This window comes from Chiloscyllium plagiosum, unplaced genomic scaffold (assembly GCF_037043375.1).
Source record: "Chiloscyllium plagiosum isolate Xiang-an unplaced genomic scaffold, Cpla_swu_hap1 HiC_scaffold_2, whole genome shotgun sequence".
NCBI lineage: Eukaryota > Metazoa > Chordata > Chondrichthyes > Orectolobiformes > Hemiscylliidae > Chiloscyllium > Chiloscyllium plagiosum.
In genome coordinates this window covers 68,646,858-68,664,768 of record NW_028270140.1, presented here as the reverse complement: position 1 = coordinate 68,664,768, position 17,911 = coordinate 68,646,858, and the positions used below count along the sequence as shown (strand labels likewise).

General features: G+C 40.8%; 1 protein-coding gene across 1 annotated transcript in view; it reads left to right on the top strand.

Annotated features, from left to right (window-relative positions):
- Positions 1–17,911, top strand: part of ntrk2a (neurotrophic tyrosine kinase, receptor, type 2a) — a 257,615-nt gene that overhangs the window by 134,650 nt on the left and 105,054 nt on the right. Inside the window, exon 12 of the mRNA XM_043713062.2 lies at positions 2,340–2,528. Coding sequence (XP_043568997.1) covers positions 2,340–2,528 — 189 coding nt within the window. The remainder of the gene's footprint in view (positions 1–2,339; positions 2,529–17,911) is intronic.

The window sequence follows — 17,911 nt, the reverse complement described above, 5'->3', positions numbered from 1 at the left end:
TCCTTAGATGCTGCCTTACCTGCTGCGCTTTTCCAGCAACACATTTTCACCACATAATGTGGTAGTTGAGTTGACCCCCCCCCCCCCCCCCCCCCCTCTACTTCTAAGCTGGATAGGATGGAATCCATGCCTTTTGCAATGTCCTGTGCAAAATTCTTGACATTGATGAATTCAAGCAGGCCTGACAATTGCACCAAGTATTTCATTGTGCATACCCACCGACTTCCTTCTAAAGGTTTTCCAACTGGAGTCAGGTGTGGGATGTTTGCAACAGGTTGCATCTGCAAACTTGCCCTGTGGTGATTTAGAATTTTGAAACCCCTACCCTGGCTGCATATTGTTCGTGCCCAATATCTCACCATTTACAAATTCTGCCATTATTCTAACCACTAAATACGTGCCATGACAATATCTCTGCAGGTGGCTGTGAGCGTGAGACCAATCAACAGCATTTCTTCATTGATTTTGTGTTCAACAAGGAAAATGCCAGCAGATTATTTGATTATATGGGTGTACTGCAGTCCTGTCCTGATCTCCCAACCATTTGTATGCATAATAGTTGGGATTGTCAGACAGACCAACTGAATGAGAAACCTGGGTGATTTTATTGCCCATGAGAACAAGTATAGTGTTTTCATCACCACACTGTCTATGTTCAGTGTTGGAGCAGATTTTGAGCCTGGGACTTTTCTGGATGGTTCAGTTTTACACCTTAATGAATAGTTAGCCACTGAGACGAGAACCAATTGGAACCCTTATATTCATATTTAAGATATAGTAACTGGGAAAATGTGACATTGCATGTTATTTTGTTTTAAATAGAGCAGCCTTCAATATATTGTGGCTTGAAACATTAGTTTAAGAAAGAAAGAAATGTTTCCATTATAGGATATTAGCTTAGACAGTGTTAAGTCCAGAATTGTGATTTTTTTCCTCTCCACTGTAAATGCCTTAAGTGAAATTAATTCAGATCTCAACAATTCTATTTCTTAGCTTTATTCACAATTGTGCTCATAACAAGCTATCTCAACCATGGCAGATGCAGTGTTAGTCAGTTTGAAAGTAGTGGAATTAGTGCAATGGGGATGCACTTCCGAAGATGAGTGTTTAACTCCTCAGAATTGTTAGAGTTCATAATTGTCAAAATCATTATCTGTCTTATGACCAGTTTTATAAAATATTATTTACATTCCTTGTGCAATAAAATCACAAATGAATTTTCTCAATGATTCTTGAGTCTATCACCATACCTTGGAAAAAGAGCTGGTTGGTTTTCAGTTATAAGATCTTTATAAAGGCAAGGCTGAAGCTTTTGAAGTTATTTCTTGGAACAGAAATGCTGGTAAAATTGTTCACTGCAACTGATCCAGATCAATGTCTTCATCAGTGTTATTATAAAAATGTCTTGGAAGCATCATTTCTGAGCACTTTTAAAATGTATGCTTTTTGTGTGGATGATTTAGTATTGTTAGCAGATTCAATTGAGCATTGAATGCATTTCATTTACCATTAGTTTTGGTTTCAAAAGCAAGCAGACTGCAACTTACATCAGAAAATATCAAAAATCTATATTTCCAGAGATGCTGTCTATCAAACTCTATGAAATAAATTATGCTCACATTTCTCTTTTGAAATATCTAAATTTAGAGCAAAAGTGCATTTTTATGTTCCTGTTATTCACCCTTGTATATTAACAAGACTGATGAAATATTGGATGTTCCTGGACCTTTGATCAAGACAAGCTCATATTTCAATGCACTCTCATTGTAATTACATTTCATGTGCTATTATATTTTGTAGACCAACATACTAAATTCTGCCATGTGATCCAAAACACCATTAAAAGTTTTGAAAGCAAATGTAACAAAAAGGAAAATTACCATTATTTTTTTCATTCTAAAGCTTATGGACACTGCATTTGCTTCGCTTTGCACTTCTTTTTGAATTGCCAGCCATTTTGAATGTGTGGCAGTTTTTTTTAAAACTGTTTTTTAAAAATGTTGGCATGTAGGGCAGTTAAATTGGATTGTGCAATATTAATAGTAATATTAATGGAGAGTGTTTATTGCTACTATCACAGTGTTCTTTTGCTGAGTGGGGAATGGCAAAGCTTAATCTTTGAGGACTGATAATGTATTGCTCCAGAAATCCAATTAATATCTCATTCTCCAGCATTTACATGAAGTATTTCAAAGAGTACAGATATTCAACAAACAAAATCTATTTATTTTCTTCAAAAATTATACACTGGTGATCTGAGCTATTTTTGTCATTAATTCTGCTATTGAAGTATTTACATTGTTATATATATAGGTTTGATGAATGTAAACTACTTCTAGGTCCTTCTTCAGTAATCAGCACTGATGATGATTCAGCCAGTCCATTACATCATGTAACTAATGGCAGCAACACTCCATCCTCCTCAGAAGGTGGACCCGATGCAGTTATCATTGGGATGACAAAGATTCCTGTGATTGAAAACCCGCAGTACTTCAGGAATTCTCATGGTTTACTCAAACCTGATACTTGTGAGTATTTCATTATCAACACGTTGCAAAGTGTGAATGTATGTAATCCATTGAGTATGCATGCACTGAAGAGGAGTTTCCACCACGTTACATTGCTTTTTCAATGGAATATGCCTGACGTCATCAAAACAAGCATAACAGATAGCAGAACATTTAAGCACAAAGTACATTATCCTTGAATGATGTGGAGGATCCGGTGTCGGACTGGGGTGGACAAAGTTAAAAATCACACAACACCAGGTTATAGTCCAACGGGTCTATTTGGAAGCACTAGCTTTTGGAGCGCTGCTCCTTCATCAGGTAGTTGTGAAATATAAGCTCATAAGATACATAATTTTTATATTACAGTGTCATACTGTGATATATTGAACAAAACTGGATTGTTAAGTCTTTCATCTTTTAGAATGCATGTTTCGGTTCATTAATATGTAATTCCCAAAACTTCTTTTAAGTCACCTTCCCGAGATAACATAAGGTTTTGTAACAAAAGGTGACATCTCAGCTCAGACAAAGCATTAAAGATATGAGGTCCGAGTCTGTCTATATCCCAGTCTTGAGTCAGACTGGTTCTATTTCCAAAGTGGAATTTACAAAATATTACATTGTTTGACTGCCTGCATTGTGTGACTGCAGATTGTGCATTTTTTGAGCAAAATAGAATGTATCTGCAAATATAATTATGCAAATACAAATTCACTCCATTGAATTGTATGTGTATGTGCATGCATGTGAGAGAGAAAGAGAGAGAGAGTGTGTGTGCATGAGTGTGAGTGCACATGAGAGAGAGAGTGTGTGTGTGTGTGTGAGAGAGAGAGAGACAGAGAGAGAAAGACAGAGAGAGAGAGAGAAGGGAGAGAGAGAGACAAAGGGACCACCTGTAGTTTAACATGAATTCAAGATTGAGTCCCAGTTGAGGCCATCCCCGTGGGTACTGAACTTGGTCATCAGCCTCTGCTCGGCCACTTTGCCGAGTACTAGCCTGCCCAGGAGCCAAGAAACTACACCATGTTCTTCACAGCCTGCAACACATTATCAGTGAGGATGAGCACCTCGCCAAAACCTTCCCTACACTTCTGCTTTTCACCTTTAAACCTTGTATCTTCGGGTGACTGTCCTTCAAGATGGACTTTGGGTTAGGCAACAACACAAAGTAGCCAAGTAGAGGCTGAAAGCCAAGTTTGGTAGCATGGGGATGGCCTCAATCTAGACCTTGGGTTCATATCACACTACAGGTGACCTCACTACACTATGTACACACACATACACACACACACACTCTCATACATACTCACACACTCACACAGACCCTCTCTCATACACATACACCCCTCACACTCACACCCATGCACATACCCTCTCACAGGCTTATACTCCATCACACCCACACACACGCTTCACCAAGCTTTCACACATGCAAACAAACACTCTCTTACCTGCACTCATACTCATACGCACACACTCTCTCTCTCATGCATGCACACATACATACAGGATTATGGGGTGAATTTGTATTTGTAAAATTATATTTGCACATACATTCTATTTTGCTCAAAAAATGTACAATCTACAGGCAGTCAATACATGTAATATTTTGTAAATTCTACTTTGGAAATAGAACCAGTCTGATGCAAGATTGGGATACAGACAGACTCTGACCTCACATCTTTAATGCATTTTCTGAGCTAAGATGTCACCTTTTGTTATAAAACCCTAAGTTATCTCAGGAAGGTGATTTAAAATAAGTTCTTGGATTTACATATTAATGAACTGAAACCTGCATTCTGAAATATGAAAGACTTAACAATCCAGGTTTGTTCAATTTATCAATGTATGACCCTGTCATCTTTTGCTATAAATTTCGTGCCTTATGATCTTATACTCCACAACCACATGATGAAAGAGCAATGCTCCGAAAGCTAGTGCTTCCAAATTAACCTATTGGACTATAATCTGGTGTTGCGTGATTTTTAAATTTATCCTCAAATGGGCATGGCCTCTCATCAGGTTAATCGCCATTACAAAGTTCCACTAATTTCAATTGTTTGCAATCCTTCAAGAAGGCTCTTAAGATTAAATTAGTACATTCAAGTGAAAGGAAACTAATAGGAGAAAGTGAGGACTGCAGATGCTGGAGATCAGAGCTGAAAATGTGTTGCTGGAAATGCTCCTTGGATGCTGCCTGACCTGCTGCGCTTTTCCAGCAACACATTTTCAGCTCTGATCTCCAGCATCTGCAGTCCTCACTTTCTCCTATTAGTTTCCTTTCACTTGAATGTACTATTTTAATCTTAAGAGCCTTCTTGAAGGATTGCAAACAATTGAAATTAGTGGAACTTTGTAATGGCGATTAACCTGATGAGAGGCCATGCCCATTTGAGGATAAAGTTAAAAATCACGCAACACCAGATTATAGTCCAATAGGTTAATTTGGAAGCACTAGCTTTCGGAGCATTGCTCCTTCATCATGTGGTTGTGGAGTATAAGATCATAAGGCACGAAATTTATAGCAAAAGATGACAGGGTCATACATTGATAAATTGAACAAACCTGGATTGTTAAGTCTTTCATATTTCAGAATGCAGGTTTCAGTTCATTAATATGTAAATCCAAGAACTTATTTTAAATCACCTTCCTGAGATAACTTAAGGTTTTATAACAAAAGGTGACATCTTAGCTGAAAATGTGTTGCTGGAAATGCTCCTTGGATGCTGCCTGACCTGCTGCGCTTTTCCAGCAACACATTTTCAGCAAAGGAAACTAATAGACATGTTCAAAAGATTTTGACTGTGCAAGTTATATTTATTTGCTAAGTAACTGATTTCTGAACACTGGTATAACTACTCAATAGCTCTTTGAAAAACTATGAAGTAATTTCAAGTTATTTTAAGATGAGGTTACTTACAGGTGGTGAACTAATCACACCATTTAAAAGATTTTTTTCATGTTATGCCAATTTTAATAAACTGCATCAAGTTACCATTCCTAAACATAAGTTCATTTTTTTTACAAGAAAAAGTTTTAAGAAACATTCTAAAATGCTCCCCAATTTCATTGATGTTTGGCAACATTTTATGTCCAGCGACATGCAGATCAATTTGGACAAAAAAGTAAGATAAAGCACAATTTTGAGCATAAGTTGTGCTTGCACTGTTGATTTTCTAAGTCGAACCCTGTGTAAACATGTCTAAACCTTTTTAGGAAATGATAAATGGACCGCAGCTGTAACATAATTGGAAGTGGCATACTGCCTGAAACCACAATAACTTTAGATAATCAAACTCGGACCATCTATTAGTTGATTGTATTGAACACTTCTGGACTAATAATCTGCTACCCTTGCAATGACTTCCCATTTTATCTTCAGGAGTCTGTTCAAAGAGACAGCACTCTTGCTGGGATGTAGCTACACCAACTCCAAAGCATCCTTGGGAACTAATGAAGCAGGTTGCTTTGTACCAAAGCTTTTGAGACTTTGATAAAAAAAAGATTTACTTTTATATTGCACTTTTCATGACCATCAAACATTATATAGCAATTTACAGCCAAGGAAGTACTCTTAAAATGTAGTCATTGTTGTATGGTCGAAAGTATAGCAGTCAAGATGCCCACAGCAAAACTCCACGAAGTGCAATGTGTTAATGGCCAAATAATTTACTTGGTGATGTGGATTAAAGGATAAATATTGGCCAGAGCACCATGGATTATGGTCCTGTGCTTCTTAAGTATAATGCCATAGGATTTCTTGCATCCACTCAAACAGGTAGTTGGAGTCTTGGATTAATATTTCATCTGGAAGGCAGCACATACAACAGTGCATTACTCCGTCTATAGTGTACTTGAACCGAGACTCTTGTGACCCAGAAACAATAGTGCTAGCGACTGAACCATGTCTGACATCTTTGGAGTGAGTGGTTACTTTTAGCACTGGATATTCAGTTAAATTTAAATCAACAGAAAAAAAGGCATTATATACAATTGACTGTAAATCCAGTAGTGTCCAGCAGTTAAGTTCAATTTCATCTAAGGGTGATACATTTGCTAATGAGCAGCATTGCATATACTTACTCGAATTTCCCGAGAACAGACAATGCTTTGACTACCTACCCAACTCACTTTGACTCTTTCACTGAAGAAATTCTTGCACACATGTAATTGTCTGCAGGCATTGTCTGCTCCTGGGGAACTGAGGAAAGCTGGCTAATGATTTTTCCCCCTTTTTTAATTGCATATTCTGTTAAATGTGGGAAAGTGCAGGTCAGAATAGATAAAAGTATTTTGTCAGCACTTTTTATTGTATATTGTACATTGTATTACAAAATGTCACATTATCAAATGTCAATTTTTATTTTTATATTTTCCCTTTAATAAATTGGAAAGATACATGGATAAAACAACTGTGGCAAGGGGGCAAATTCAAGTACAATGTTTTGGTCTGAGGCTCCATTTTAAAACACTTAAATTAACATGCATATCATATTATTTTAGATTTGCCTTAAGTCTCTCTCCAATACAACGTAATCCTTAAAGAACTTGAATATTTGTACACTTTTGATACAGCTGAGTTTGTGTTCTTTGAAAACTTCATACATTAACCAGTAATCAGGACAAGATGTAAATCAGCACCATCCAAAGTTTAAAGGCCAGGCAGAAGATAGGAATCCTTCTAATGATTCCCTGTTTTAATATGCCAATACGAGTGAGCTCAGTTTGATAGATCTGCCTGTAAATCATGCATGGATGGTTGCATATGGAGTGGTTATTGATGATGAGAAGATGAAAGGAATTTCAATAACACTGTATCTATATTGCAGCAAGATCCAGTGCAATCGCAATATTTTACACAAAATCAATTCGCTCCATTAGCGCAAAAAGAATTCTTTACTGTTTTTTTTTTCACTAGACCCGGTTTTATTACTTTTAACCAAACCTAAAATTGGAGGAGGTAAATAAATCTTCAAAGAATAATGTTAGCTACAGGAAAAAGTTTTGGTCAATATCGGGTCACCATTTTTTAAATTTATCAGCAACAATTCAAGGAGGAGAACGAGTCAGCTTTTAATTTCCTTAAAGTATGATGTGTATGATGTGTAACTCAAAACCATTCTTGATTAAAAGGGAATGTCCGAAATGCTCTTCTGATCAAATGCAATACTTCATTCAACAAGCATAATTCTATTTTCAATCTAAAAATAATGGAAAGTGATGACTGTCAGTGCTGTCTTTTCATTCAGAAGTAGTTAATCTACTATTTTTTTTTCATGGAGACAGGAAGCAGGAACTGCATTTGATTTTGCCTAGTGACAAATTGATTAAAAGTTCTGACTTTTCACAGGACTAAGCCAGTAACTGCTTTGGAAGCAGGAATACTTTCCATTTAAAGAGCCAACGACAGCAGGAATGGAAGTGAGTCAGATGAATTGCAAGATTCATTTCTAATGGGCTGAGGGGCCTTTTTTCATGCCGTAGACTTCTGATTCTAGTTAGACATTCCAACTGGCCCAATTAAGTATCATGATGGAGAGGTCCGTTGTTAGTACCAAAGCCTTCAATTTAGAGGGATCCAAATATCTAGTTCATTGATGGTGACTTGGATGGAACAGTGCAGGCCATGAAGGAGGTTGGTAAGAGGAGGATATGTTTCACAAGTAGGAGGAGCAGCTTTCTGTTCAGTATAATCTTTCTCTACTTCCAATTCTTCCTCCTGTCTCAGCTCCTGTTTTTGCTCCTTTTGTAACAACTGTCTGTCTGTGGCCTCGTTGCCCTCAAGGTCCACATCATTCTAAAGGTCTATGTGATAGAGAATGCAGCGCAAGTGTACAGTAGGGCCTTACCTGACTGGACGAGGAACTGGAGGTGCATCGTCAGAAGTTAGGTGGGCATCTCAATGGGTGTCCTATTGACCAGGTGCATTGAATGTATCACCTCTGTACCCCTGAATGGAACTCTGGTAAACAAGTCAGTAACCATCCCTTTAAGGAATTTTCCTTGATCTTAGGTTGATGCGCAAAGTTAAAGTTGGAATGAGGTGCTGAGATAGCCTGGGCTGGTGTGGAATGAAGCTGTCATAGCAGCTGCCAGGAAATTGAGTGCACACAAAGGGTAAGATCTTGTTATCATTGCAGCCTGTTTTCTGAGGAACTGGAAATTCTTCTGGACACTGGACAGCTAATCAGTACCTTAGTGGCCACACAGGTGCAATCATTGAGGCCTGAACCTGGGTAAATTGGGTGAGTGAATAAGGCAGGATCTAAAGCCCTATATCCTGCTCTCTTTGAAACATAACTGCCTTGATATCAATAACTGAAAGGAGATTGCTACTAATTGACTAGAATGGTGACAATTTGTCCACCAAGCTGTACCACGGTTTGAGTCACAATGTCTTTATAATGAGACAAAGTGGCAGCAGAAAAGAAAAAGGAAGCAGATGCTGCATTCGAGATCCCACCATCTCTGCCACTGTATCCTGCCTCTTGTACCCAAAGATCTGTGGGTCAAGAATTGGCCTGTAAAGTCACATGAAGACTGCAGAAACTTGTGACACTGAGCATAAGCCATCCTTGAATTGAGGGACAGCAAACAACAAGTTTTGTTTCAGATTCTTTACTGTGATGATATCTGCAGAGATGGCATTTTCAATGAGAGTTAAGGTCACGTCCTCCCACCTCGGAGGATGATGTGTTCGTTCATCTTAACCATGAAATACTCTAGCTGAGTTGCAGAGGGGTCTTTCTCAACACATGTGTTTTGATTTTTTTTCTGCAAAATACCAACAAACTTTCATAGTCGTCTATTCTAAAATATATTCCAAAACAAACAAAAGCTTAACATTTCCTTTAAAGATCAAATGTTTTAAAAATTCAGCTTCATATCAAGCAGTCCATTTTCAAATGCATCAAAAACTGGAAAATATGCAGACTTCAGCTAATAAGCAGTAAGTAATATTCATGTCACACAAATGCCAGGTATATTACCATCCCCAGTAAGATGCAATCTAAATACCACTCCTTGACATTCAATAGTGTTACCATTACCCACTGTCAATATCCTATTGACCAGTGACCAGAAATTCAACTCCACTCACCATATAAATACTGAGGCTAGGAATACTGTGGCAAGTTATTCATTTCTTGATTCCCCAAAGCCTGCTCATGATCCACAAGGACGAGTCAGGAGTGCAATGGAATACTCCCCACTTGCCTGGATGGATGTAGCTCCAACAACAGTCAAGAAGCTTGACACTATCCAGGACAAAGCAGTCCACTTGACTGGTACCTCATCCACAAGCATCCACTCACTCCACCATTGACACGTAGTAGCAGCAGTGTGTGCTGTCTACAAGATACACTGCAGAAATTCACCAAAGATCCTCAGACAGCACCTTCCAAAGCCACAACCATTTCTATCTAGAAGGACAAGACAGCAGATATTTGGGAACATCACCAACTGCAAGTTCCCCTCCCAGCCACTCATAATCCTGACTTGGAAATACATAGCTGTTTCTTCCCTGTCGCTGGATCATAATTCCCTCCCAGAGGGTATTGTGCATCAACTTATAACACATGAATTGCAGCAGTTCAAGAAGGTAGCTTTCCACCACTTTCTCAAAGGCAACTAAAGATGGGCAATAAATGCTGGCTAGCCAGTGATATCCATGTCCTATGAATGAATTTTAAAAAAAATTACAAAGCAGATATGCCTGATTTGTTTTTGGCAGGACCAATCTAAAATGTCCACATTAAAACTAAGCTTTCAATGCAAGTAATGCAGATTACCTCGACGCCAACGGTCTTTTCACAGCAGAGAGCGGCGCGAGCTGGGCGGAAGTGAAGTTGGAGCGCAGAGCTAGTCGGGAAGGTAAGTGATTGATATTTAAGAACTTACCTCGATGCCAACGGTCTTTTCACAGCAGAGAGCAGCGCGAGCTGGGCGGAAGTGAAGTTGGAGTGCAGAGCTAGTCGGGAAGATAAGTGATTGATATTTGAGTGGGTGTGTTCTAGACCCCAGGCCCTACATAGTAGGGCCTCCGTCCCATCCTCCTCCTCTAACCTAACTTTAAAGTCCACAGGTAAGCTACTCAGTGTTCTTGTTTTGGAGACGAAGTGTAGAGTAATGGCAGCGCAGGCAGTGGAATGTTCCTCCTGCAGGATGTACGAGGTAGGGGTGACCACCGATACTCCTGCCGACTTCATCTGCAGGAAATGCAGTCAGATCCTGCATCTCACAGAACGAGTTAGGGAACTGGAACTGGAGTTGGATGAACTGAGGATTATTCAAGAGGCTGAGAGGGTGATAGAAGCTACAGGGACATAGTTACGCCAGAGAACAGAGGTAGCTGGGTAACAGTTAGAGGTGGGAAGGGGAGGAAGCAGGCAGTGCAGGGATCCCCTGTGGTCGTTCCCCTCAACAATAAATATACCGCTTTGGATACTATTGGGGGGGACGGCCTAGCAGGGGTAAGCTGCAGTGACCGGGTCTCTGGCACGAGGTCCGGCTCTGAGGCTCAGAAGGGAAAGGGGGAGAGGAGGAGAGCGCTAGTTATAGGAGTCTCTTTAGTTAGAGGGACGGACAGACGGTTCTGTGGACATGGGCGAGACTCTCGGATGGTTTGTTGCCTCCCGGGTGCCAGGGTCCGAGACATCTCGGACCGTGTCTTCAGAATCCTTAAGGGGGAGGGTGTGCAGCCAGAAGTCGTGGTGCACGTTGGCACCAACGACATAGGTAGGAAGAGGGGTGGGGAGGTCATTCAGGAGCTCAGGGAGTTAGGCTGGAAGCTAAAAGCTAGGACGGACAGAGTCGCCATCTCTGGGTTGTTGCCGGTGCCACGTGACAGTGAGGCAAGGAATAGGGAGAGAGTGCAGTTGAACACGTGGCTGCAAGGATGGTGTAGGAGGGAGGGCTTCAGGTATTTGGACAATTGGACTGCATTCTGGGGAAGGTGGGACCTGTACAAGCAGGACAGGTTGCACCTGAACCAGAAGGGCACCAATATCCTGGGGGGTAGGTTTGCTAGCACTCTTCGGGGAGGTTTAAACTAATTTGGCAGGGGGATGGGATCCGGACTTGTAGTCCAGCAAGTAGGCTAGCTGTTTGTCAGGATGTCCAAGTATGTGGGGAGGCTGTGGAGAAGGTAGCACTGACAGGGAGTACTTGCGGACACAGAGATGGGCTCAAGTGTGTATACTTCAATGCAAGGAGTATCAGAAATAAGGTGGGTGAACTTAAAGCGTGGATCGGTACCTGGGACTACGATGTTGTGGCCATCACGGAAACGTGGATAGAAGAGGGACAGGAATGGTTGTTGGAGGTTCCTGGTTACAGATGTTTCAGTAAGATTAGGGATGGTGGTAAAAAAGGAGGGGGGTGGCGTTTCTAATTAGAAATGGTATAACGGGTGCAGAAAGACAGTACGAGGGGGATCTGCCTTTGGAGGTAGTATGGGCTGAAGTCAGAAATAGGAAAGGTGCAGTCACCTTGTTGGGTGTTTACTATAGGCCCCCCAATAGCAGCAGAGATGTGGAGAAACAGATTGGGAAACAGATTTTGGAAAGGTGCAGAAGCCACAGGGTCGTAGTCATGGGTGATTTCAACTTCCCAAACATTGATTGGAAGCTCTTTAGATCAAGTAGATTGGACGGGGCGGTGTTTGTGCAGTGTGTACAGGAAGCTTTTCTAACTCAGTATGTAGATTGCCCGACCAGAGGGGAGGCCATATTGGATTTGGTACTTGGTAACGAACCGGGATAAGTGATGGACTTGTTAGTGGGTGAACATTTTGGTGATGGTGACCACAATTCTGTGACTTTCACCTTGGTTATGGAGAGAGATAGGTGCGTGCAACAGGGTAGGTTTTACAACTGGGGGAAGGGTAAATACGATGCTGTAGGACAGGATCTGAGGAGCATAAGTTGGGAGCATAGGCTGTCAGGGAAGGATGTCGTGGAAATGTGGAACTTTTTCAAGGAACAGATACGACGTATCCTTGATATGTATGTACCTGTCAGGCAGGAAAGAGATGGTCGTGTGAGGGAACCTTGGTTGACGAGGGAGGTTGAATGTCTTGTAAAGAGGAAGAAGGGGGCTTACATAAGGTTGAGGAAACAAGGTTCAGACAGAGCAGTGGAGGGATTTGGGATTGCCAGAAGGGAGCTGAAGAAATGGATGAGGAGAGCTAAGAGAGGGCATGAAAAATCTTTGGCGGATAGGATCAAGGATAACCCCAAGGCATTTTATGCGTATGTGAGAAACATGAGAATGACGAGAACGAGGGTAGGTCCGATCAAGGACAGTAGTGGGAGACTGTGTATTGAATCGGAAGAGATAAGTGAGGTCTTGAATGAGTACTTTTCTTCAGTATTTACAAACGAGAGGGACCGTTTGTTGAAGAGGAGAGTGTGAAATGGACTGGTAAGCTAGAGGAGATACTTGTTAGGAAGGAAGATGTGTTGGACATTTTGAATAACTTGAGGATAGACAAGTCCCCCGGGCCTGATGGGATATATCCTAGGATTATGTGGGAAGCAAGAGAGGAAATTGCAGAGCCTTTGGCAATGATCTTTTCGTCTTCAATGTGAACAGGGGTGGTACCAGGGGACTGGAGAGTGGCGAATGTTGTGCCCCTGTTCAAAAAAGGGAATAGGGATAACCCCGGGAATTACAGGCTAGTTAGTCTTACTTCGGTGGTAGGTAAAGTAATGGAAAGGGTACTGAGGGATAGGATTTATGAGTATCTGGAAAGACACGGCTTGATTAGGGACAGCCAGCACGGATTTGTGAAGGGTAGGTCCTGCCTTACAAGTCTTATTGAATTCTTTGAGGCGGTGACCAAGCAGGTGGATGAGGGTAGAGCAGTGGATATAGTATACATGGACTTTAGTAAGGCATTTGATAAGGTTTCCCATGGTAGGCTTATGCGGAAAGTCAGGAGGCATGGGATAGAGAGAAATTTGGCCAGTTGGATAGAAAACTGGCTAACCGGTCGAAGTCAGAGAGTGGTGGTAGATGGTAAATATTCAGCCTGGAGCCCAGTTACAAGTAGAGTTCTGCAGGGATCAGTTCTGGGTCCTCTGCTGTTTGTAATTTTTATTAATGACTTGGAAGAGGGAGTCTAAGGGTGGGTCAGTAAATTTGCAGATGATATGAAGATTGGTGGAGTTGTGGATAGTGAGGAGGGCTGTTGTCGGCTGCAAAGGGACTTAAATATGATGCAGAGCTGGGCTGAGGAGTGGCAGATGGAGTTCAACCCTGCCAAGTGTGAGGTTGTCCATTTTGGAAGGACAAATAAGAATGCAGAATACAGGGTTAACAGTAGGGTTCTTAGTAAGGTGGAGGAGCAGAGGGATCTTGGGGTCTATGTTCATAGATCTTTGAAAGTTGCCACTCAGGTAGATAGAGCTTGTAAGAAGGCCTATGGTGTATTAGCGTTCATTAGCAGAGGGATTGAATTCAAGAGTCGTGAAGTGATGTTACAGCTGTACAGGACTTTGGTTAGGCCACATTTGGAGTACTGTGTGCAGTTCTGGTCGCCTCACTTTAGGAAAGATGTGGAAGCTTTGGAGAGGGTGCAGAGAAGATTTACCAGGATGTTGCCTGGAATGGAGAATAGATCATACGAGGATAGGTTGAGCGTGCTAGGCCTTTTCTCATTGGAACGGAGAAGGATGAGGGGTGACTTGATAGAGGTTTATAAGATGATCAGGGGAATAGAGTAGACAGTCAGAGACTTTTTCCCCGGGTACAACAGAGTGTTACAAGGGGACATAAATTTAAGGTGAAGGGTGGAAGGAATAGGGGAGATGTCAGGGGTAGGTTCTTTACCCAGAGAGTGGTGGGGGCATGGAATGCGCTGCCTGTGGGAGTGGCAGAGTCAGAATCATTGGCGACCTTTAAGTGGCAATTGGATAGGTACATGGATGGGTGCTTAAGCTCGGACAAATGTTCAGCACAACATCGTGTGCCGAAGGGCCTGTTCTGTGCTGTATTATGCTATGTTCTATGTTCTATTGGTTTATGTTGTCTTTAGTACGTTTTCTGTCTCTCTACTTCTGTATTATAGATCTTAGGGCTGAAATTTATGTACAACAGTGACTACTATTCAACAGTACTTAATTGGCTTTAAAGCACTTTGGCAGTCTGAGGTAATGAAAGGCATTATATAAAGGTAATTTTTTAAAGACAACTTGTGTCTCAACATAAGCCCCAACTATAACCTCTCTAGCCAATGAGTCTAAATATAAAATAATGGAGGATTTGTGCTGAATGAAGACATCTGGTCTACACTTCATGTCTGTAAAATGAGAAGTGACCTTGTCCTGTTAATTGCTAGGGAATTAATTTTAAAATAATTGTTTGAATGACTGGCCCTTTTCATGTTCTATGAGGTTAGATCTTTTCATTCTATTTTATATTGGTGCTTGCTTGAGTTTCATTTTCAACTTTGAAATCTGTATTAAATAATCTTAAATCTGCAGAGAAAAAGTAGATTTAATAAACAGTGGAGGAGTAAGTTCAGAACAAAAATGCTGAGCAATATTTCACTAAAACATAATACTTTGTAACATCATTTCTTCTCCATTTTGGCTGAAAGCGATTTGAAAGATCATGATACATGTTCACAAAAATAACCTACAGGGAAGCTGATCAAAGCCACAGAGTCATAGAGGTCTACAGCACAGAAAAAAGTCCTTCGGCCCATTGAGTCTACAGTGGTTAAACCAACATCAAACTATTCTAATCCCATTTCCCAACACTTGGCTCATAGCCTTAACATCACAAATGTAGATCCAAGGATTTCTTAAATATTATGAGCCTGTACCAACCTTACAGGCAGTGAGTTTCAGATACCCACTCTAAATGAAAACATTTCCTTACATTCCCTTTAAATCTCTTGCTGCTTCTTTTAAACTGGGTCCTGGTCATTGATTCCCTCCCATGAAGACAATAAGTTTCTGTCTATCCTATCTATGCCCCTCACAATTTTATACATCTCAATCATGACGCCACCCATACCCCACCTCAGTCTCCTCGGCTCCAAGGTAAACAAATCCAGTCTGTCCAATTTCTCTTCATAACCAAAACTCTCAGAGCAGGCAACATGTTGGTAAATCTTCTTTGCACTGTCTCCAGTGCAATCATATGGTGGGTTGATGGTACACCTGTGACCTAACTCCATGCACTTATCTTCTCCCCATATCTTTTACTACCTTGGGCTAGCATAAGTCTATTAATTTTAGTTGCAATAAAAAAGAATGCTGAAAATACTCAGCAAGTCCGGCAGCATTTGTGCAGAGTGAAACTGTTAACGTTTTGATTAGAATGTGGCACCTTTTTAGAATATCTAATTTCCATTTGCAAATGGATTCCAAATTTCTGTCACCATTTGGTTCTTGTTTAGACTTTGTTTCCTAGTCCTAGCCACTCCAATCAGGAAAAATGATTTCTCTGGTTCCATTAATATCTTGGAGGATTTTACTACATCATTCTTCAACCATCATTATTTCAGTAAATACAATCTTACTTTAAGTTCGTTCACTTCATGATGTAAAGTTTGGAGTCTTTCTGTTGTTCTGGTAAACTCATGTTGTGCTCTCTTCAAAGGCAGTATTCCTTGCTGATATTTGGTGTTCAGGATTGAAAGGAGTATTTCACTTTGCTTCATATCAACAAGTAAAGCAAGGTGTTCAAATCCTTATAGAAACCAAAAGAAGAAAGGAGTTCTGCAACAAAAGGAACTGAAGAGTCAAACACAATATTATTGTAAAGTTAAACACACATTAGCTGACAAATAGTGTTTGAATGAAAATGGTACAATTCATTTTCATTGATAGAACAAAGACAATTCTCATATGGTTCACACAAAGCATCATCTCTAACTACAAGGTTTTTGAGTTAGAGGCGGCATGGTGGTTCAGTGGTTAGCACTGCTGCCTCACAGCGCCAAGGACCTGGGTTCAATTCCTGTCTCGGGCAACTGTCTGTGTGGAGTTTGCACGTTCTCCCCGTGTCTGCGTGGGTTTCCTCCAGGTGCTCCGTTTCCTCTCACAGTCCAAAAATGTACAGGTTAGGTGAATTGGCCATAATAAATTGCCCGTAGTATTAGGTGCATTAGCCAGGGGTGAATATAGGGGAATGGGTCTGGGTGGGTTGCTCTTCGGAGGGTCGGTGTGGACTTGTTGGGCCGAAGGGCCTGTTTCCGCACTGTAGGGAATCTAATCTAATCTAAATATGCCTCCTAAAAATGGGAATTTCAGAAGTGCACACAGTATTCTAACTGTGGCCTAACCAAAATGTTTATACAATTCCAACATAATCTCCCTACTCTTAAACTCTATGCTTTGGCTAACTAAGATAAATATCGCACATAACTCCTTAATCATTCTATAGCTGCCCTGCTACCTTAAGGGACCAATGGGCATGTATACCAATGTCCGTCTGATCCTGGTGCTTCCCAGGGTCCTACCTCTCATCATGTAATCCATTGCCCTGTTTGTCATTCCCAGGTGTATCACCTTGCATTGATCCAAATCAATTTCCATTTACTGCTGATTAGCCTTCTACATTGTCCTGTAATCTAAGGCTATCCTCCTCACTATTTACCACCCCACCAGTTTCACATCATCTGTGAACTTCCTAATCAAGCCTCACACATCCAAGTCCAAACTGTTTAAACGTTGATTCCTGTTGAACTCCACTGGACACATGCATTCAGTCACAAAAAAACCCCCTCAATCATTACCCTCTGCTTCCTGCCACTCAGTCAATTCTGGATCCAATTAGTCAAATTTCCTTGGATCCCATAGACTCTTACCTATGCTATCAGTCTCTGATGTGGGACTTTCTTAAAAGCCTTACTGAAGTCCAAACAGACTACATTATATACATTGTCTTTATCTACATACCTGGTATCTCTTCAACCAAGTTGGTCAGATATGATCTCCCCTTAACAAAACTGTGCTGTTTTTAACTAATTCCTGCCTTTCCAACTGCAGATTAATTCTGTCCCTGAGAATTGCTTCCAATAGTTTCCCCACCACTGCCTGGCTGATAGCTTCCTGGTTTATCCCTTGTTCCCTTCTTGAATAATGGTACCACTGTATTGGTTGTCCTCCAGTTCTTTGGAAGCTCTGCCAAGACCAGGGAGAAATTGAAAATTATTGCCAATGTCCTAAATTTTCTTCCTTGCCTCATTTCATGCAGCTCTGGATATTTATCAACTTTTAAGCTGGCCAAATTGCTCAGAACGTCATCGCTGTCAATGCTACTTTCTCTAAGTACATCACAATCCTTCTCCTTGATTTCTATCCTCATATTGTTTCTCTCACTAGTGAACACTGACACAAAATATTCACTTTGAAACCTACTTGTGATTCCATACACAAAACTCTCAT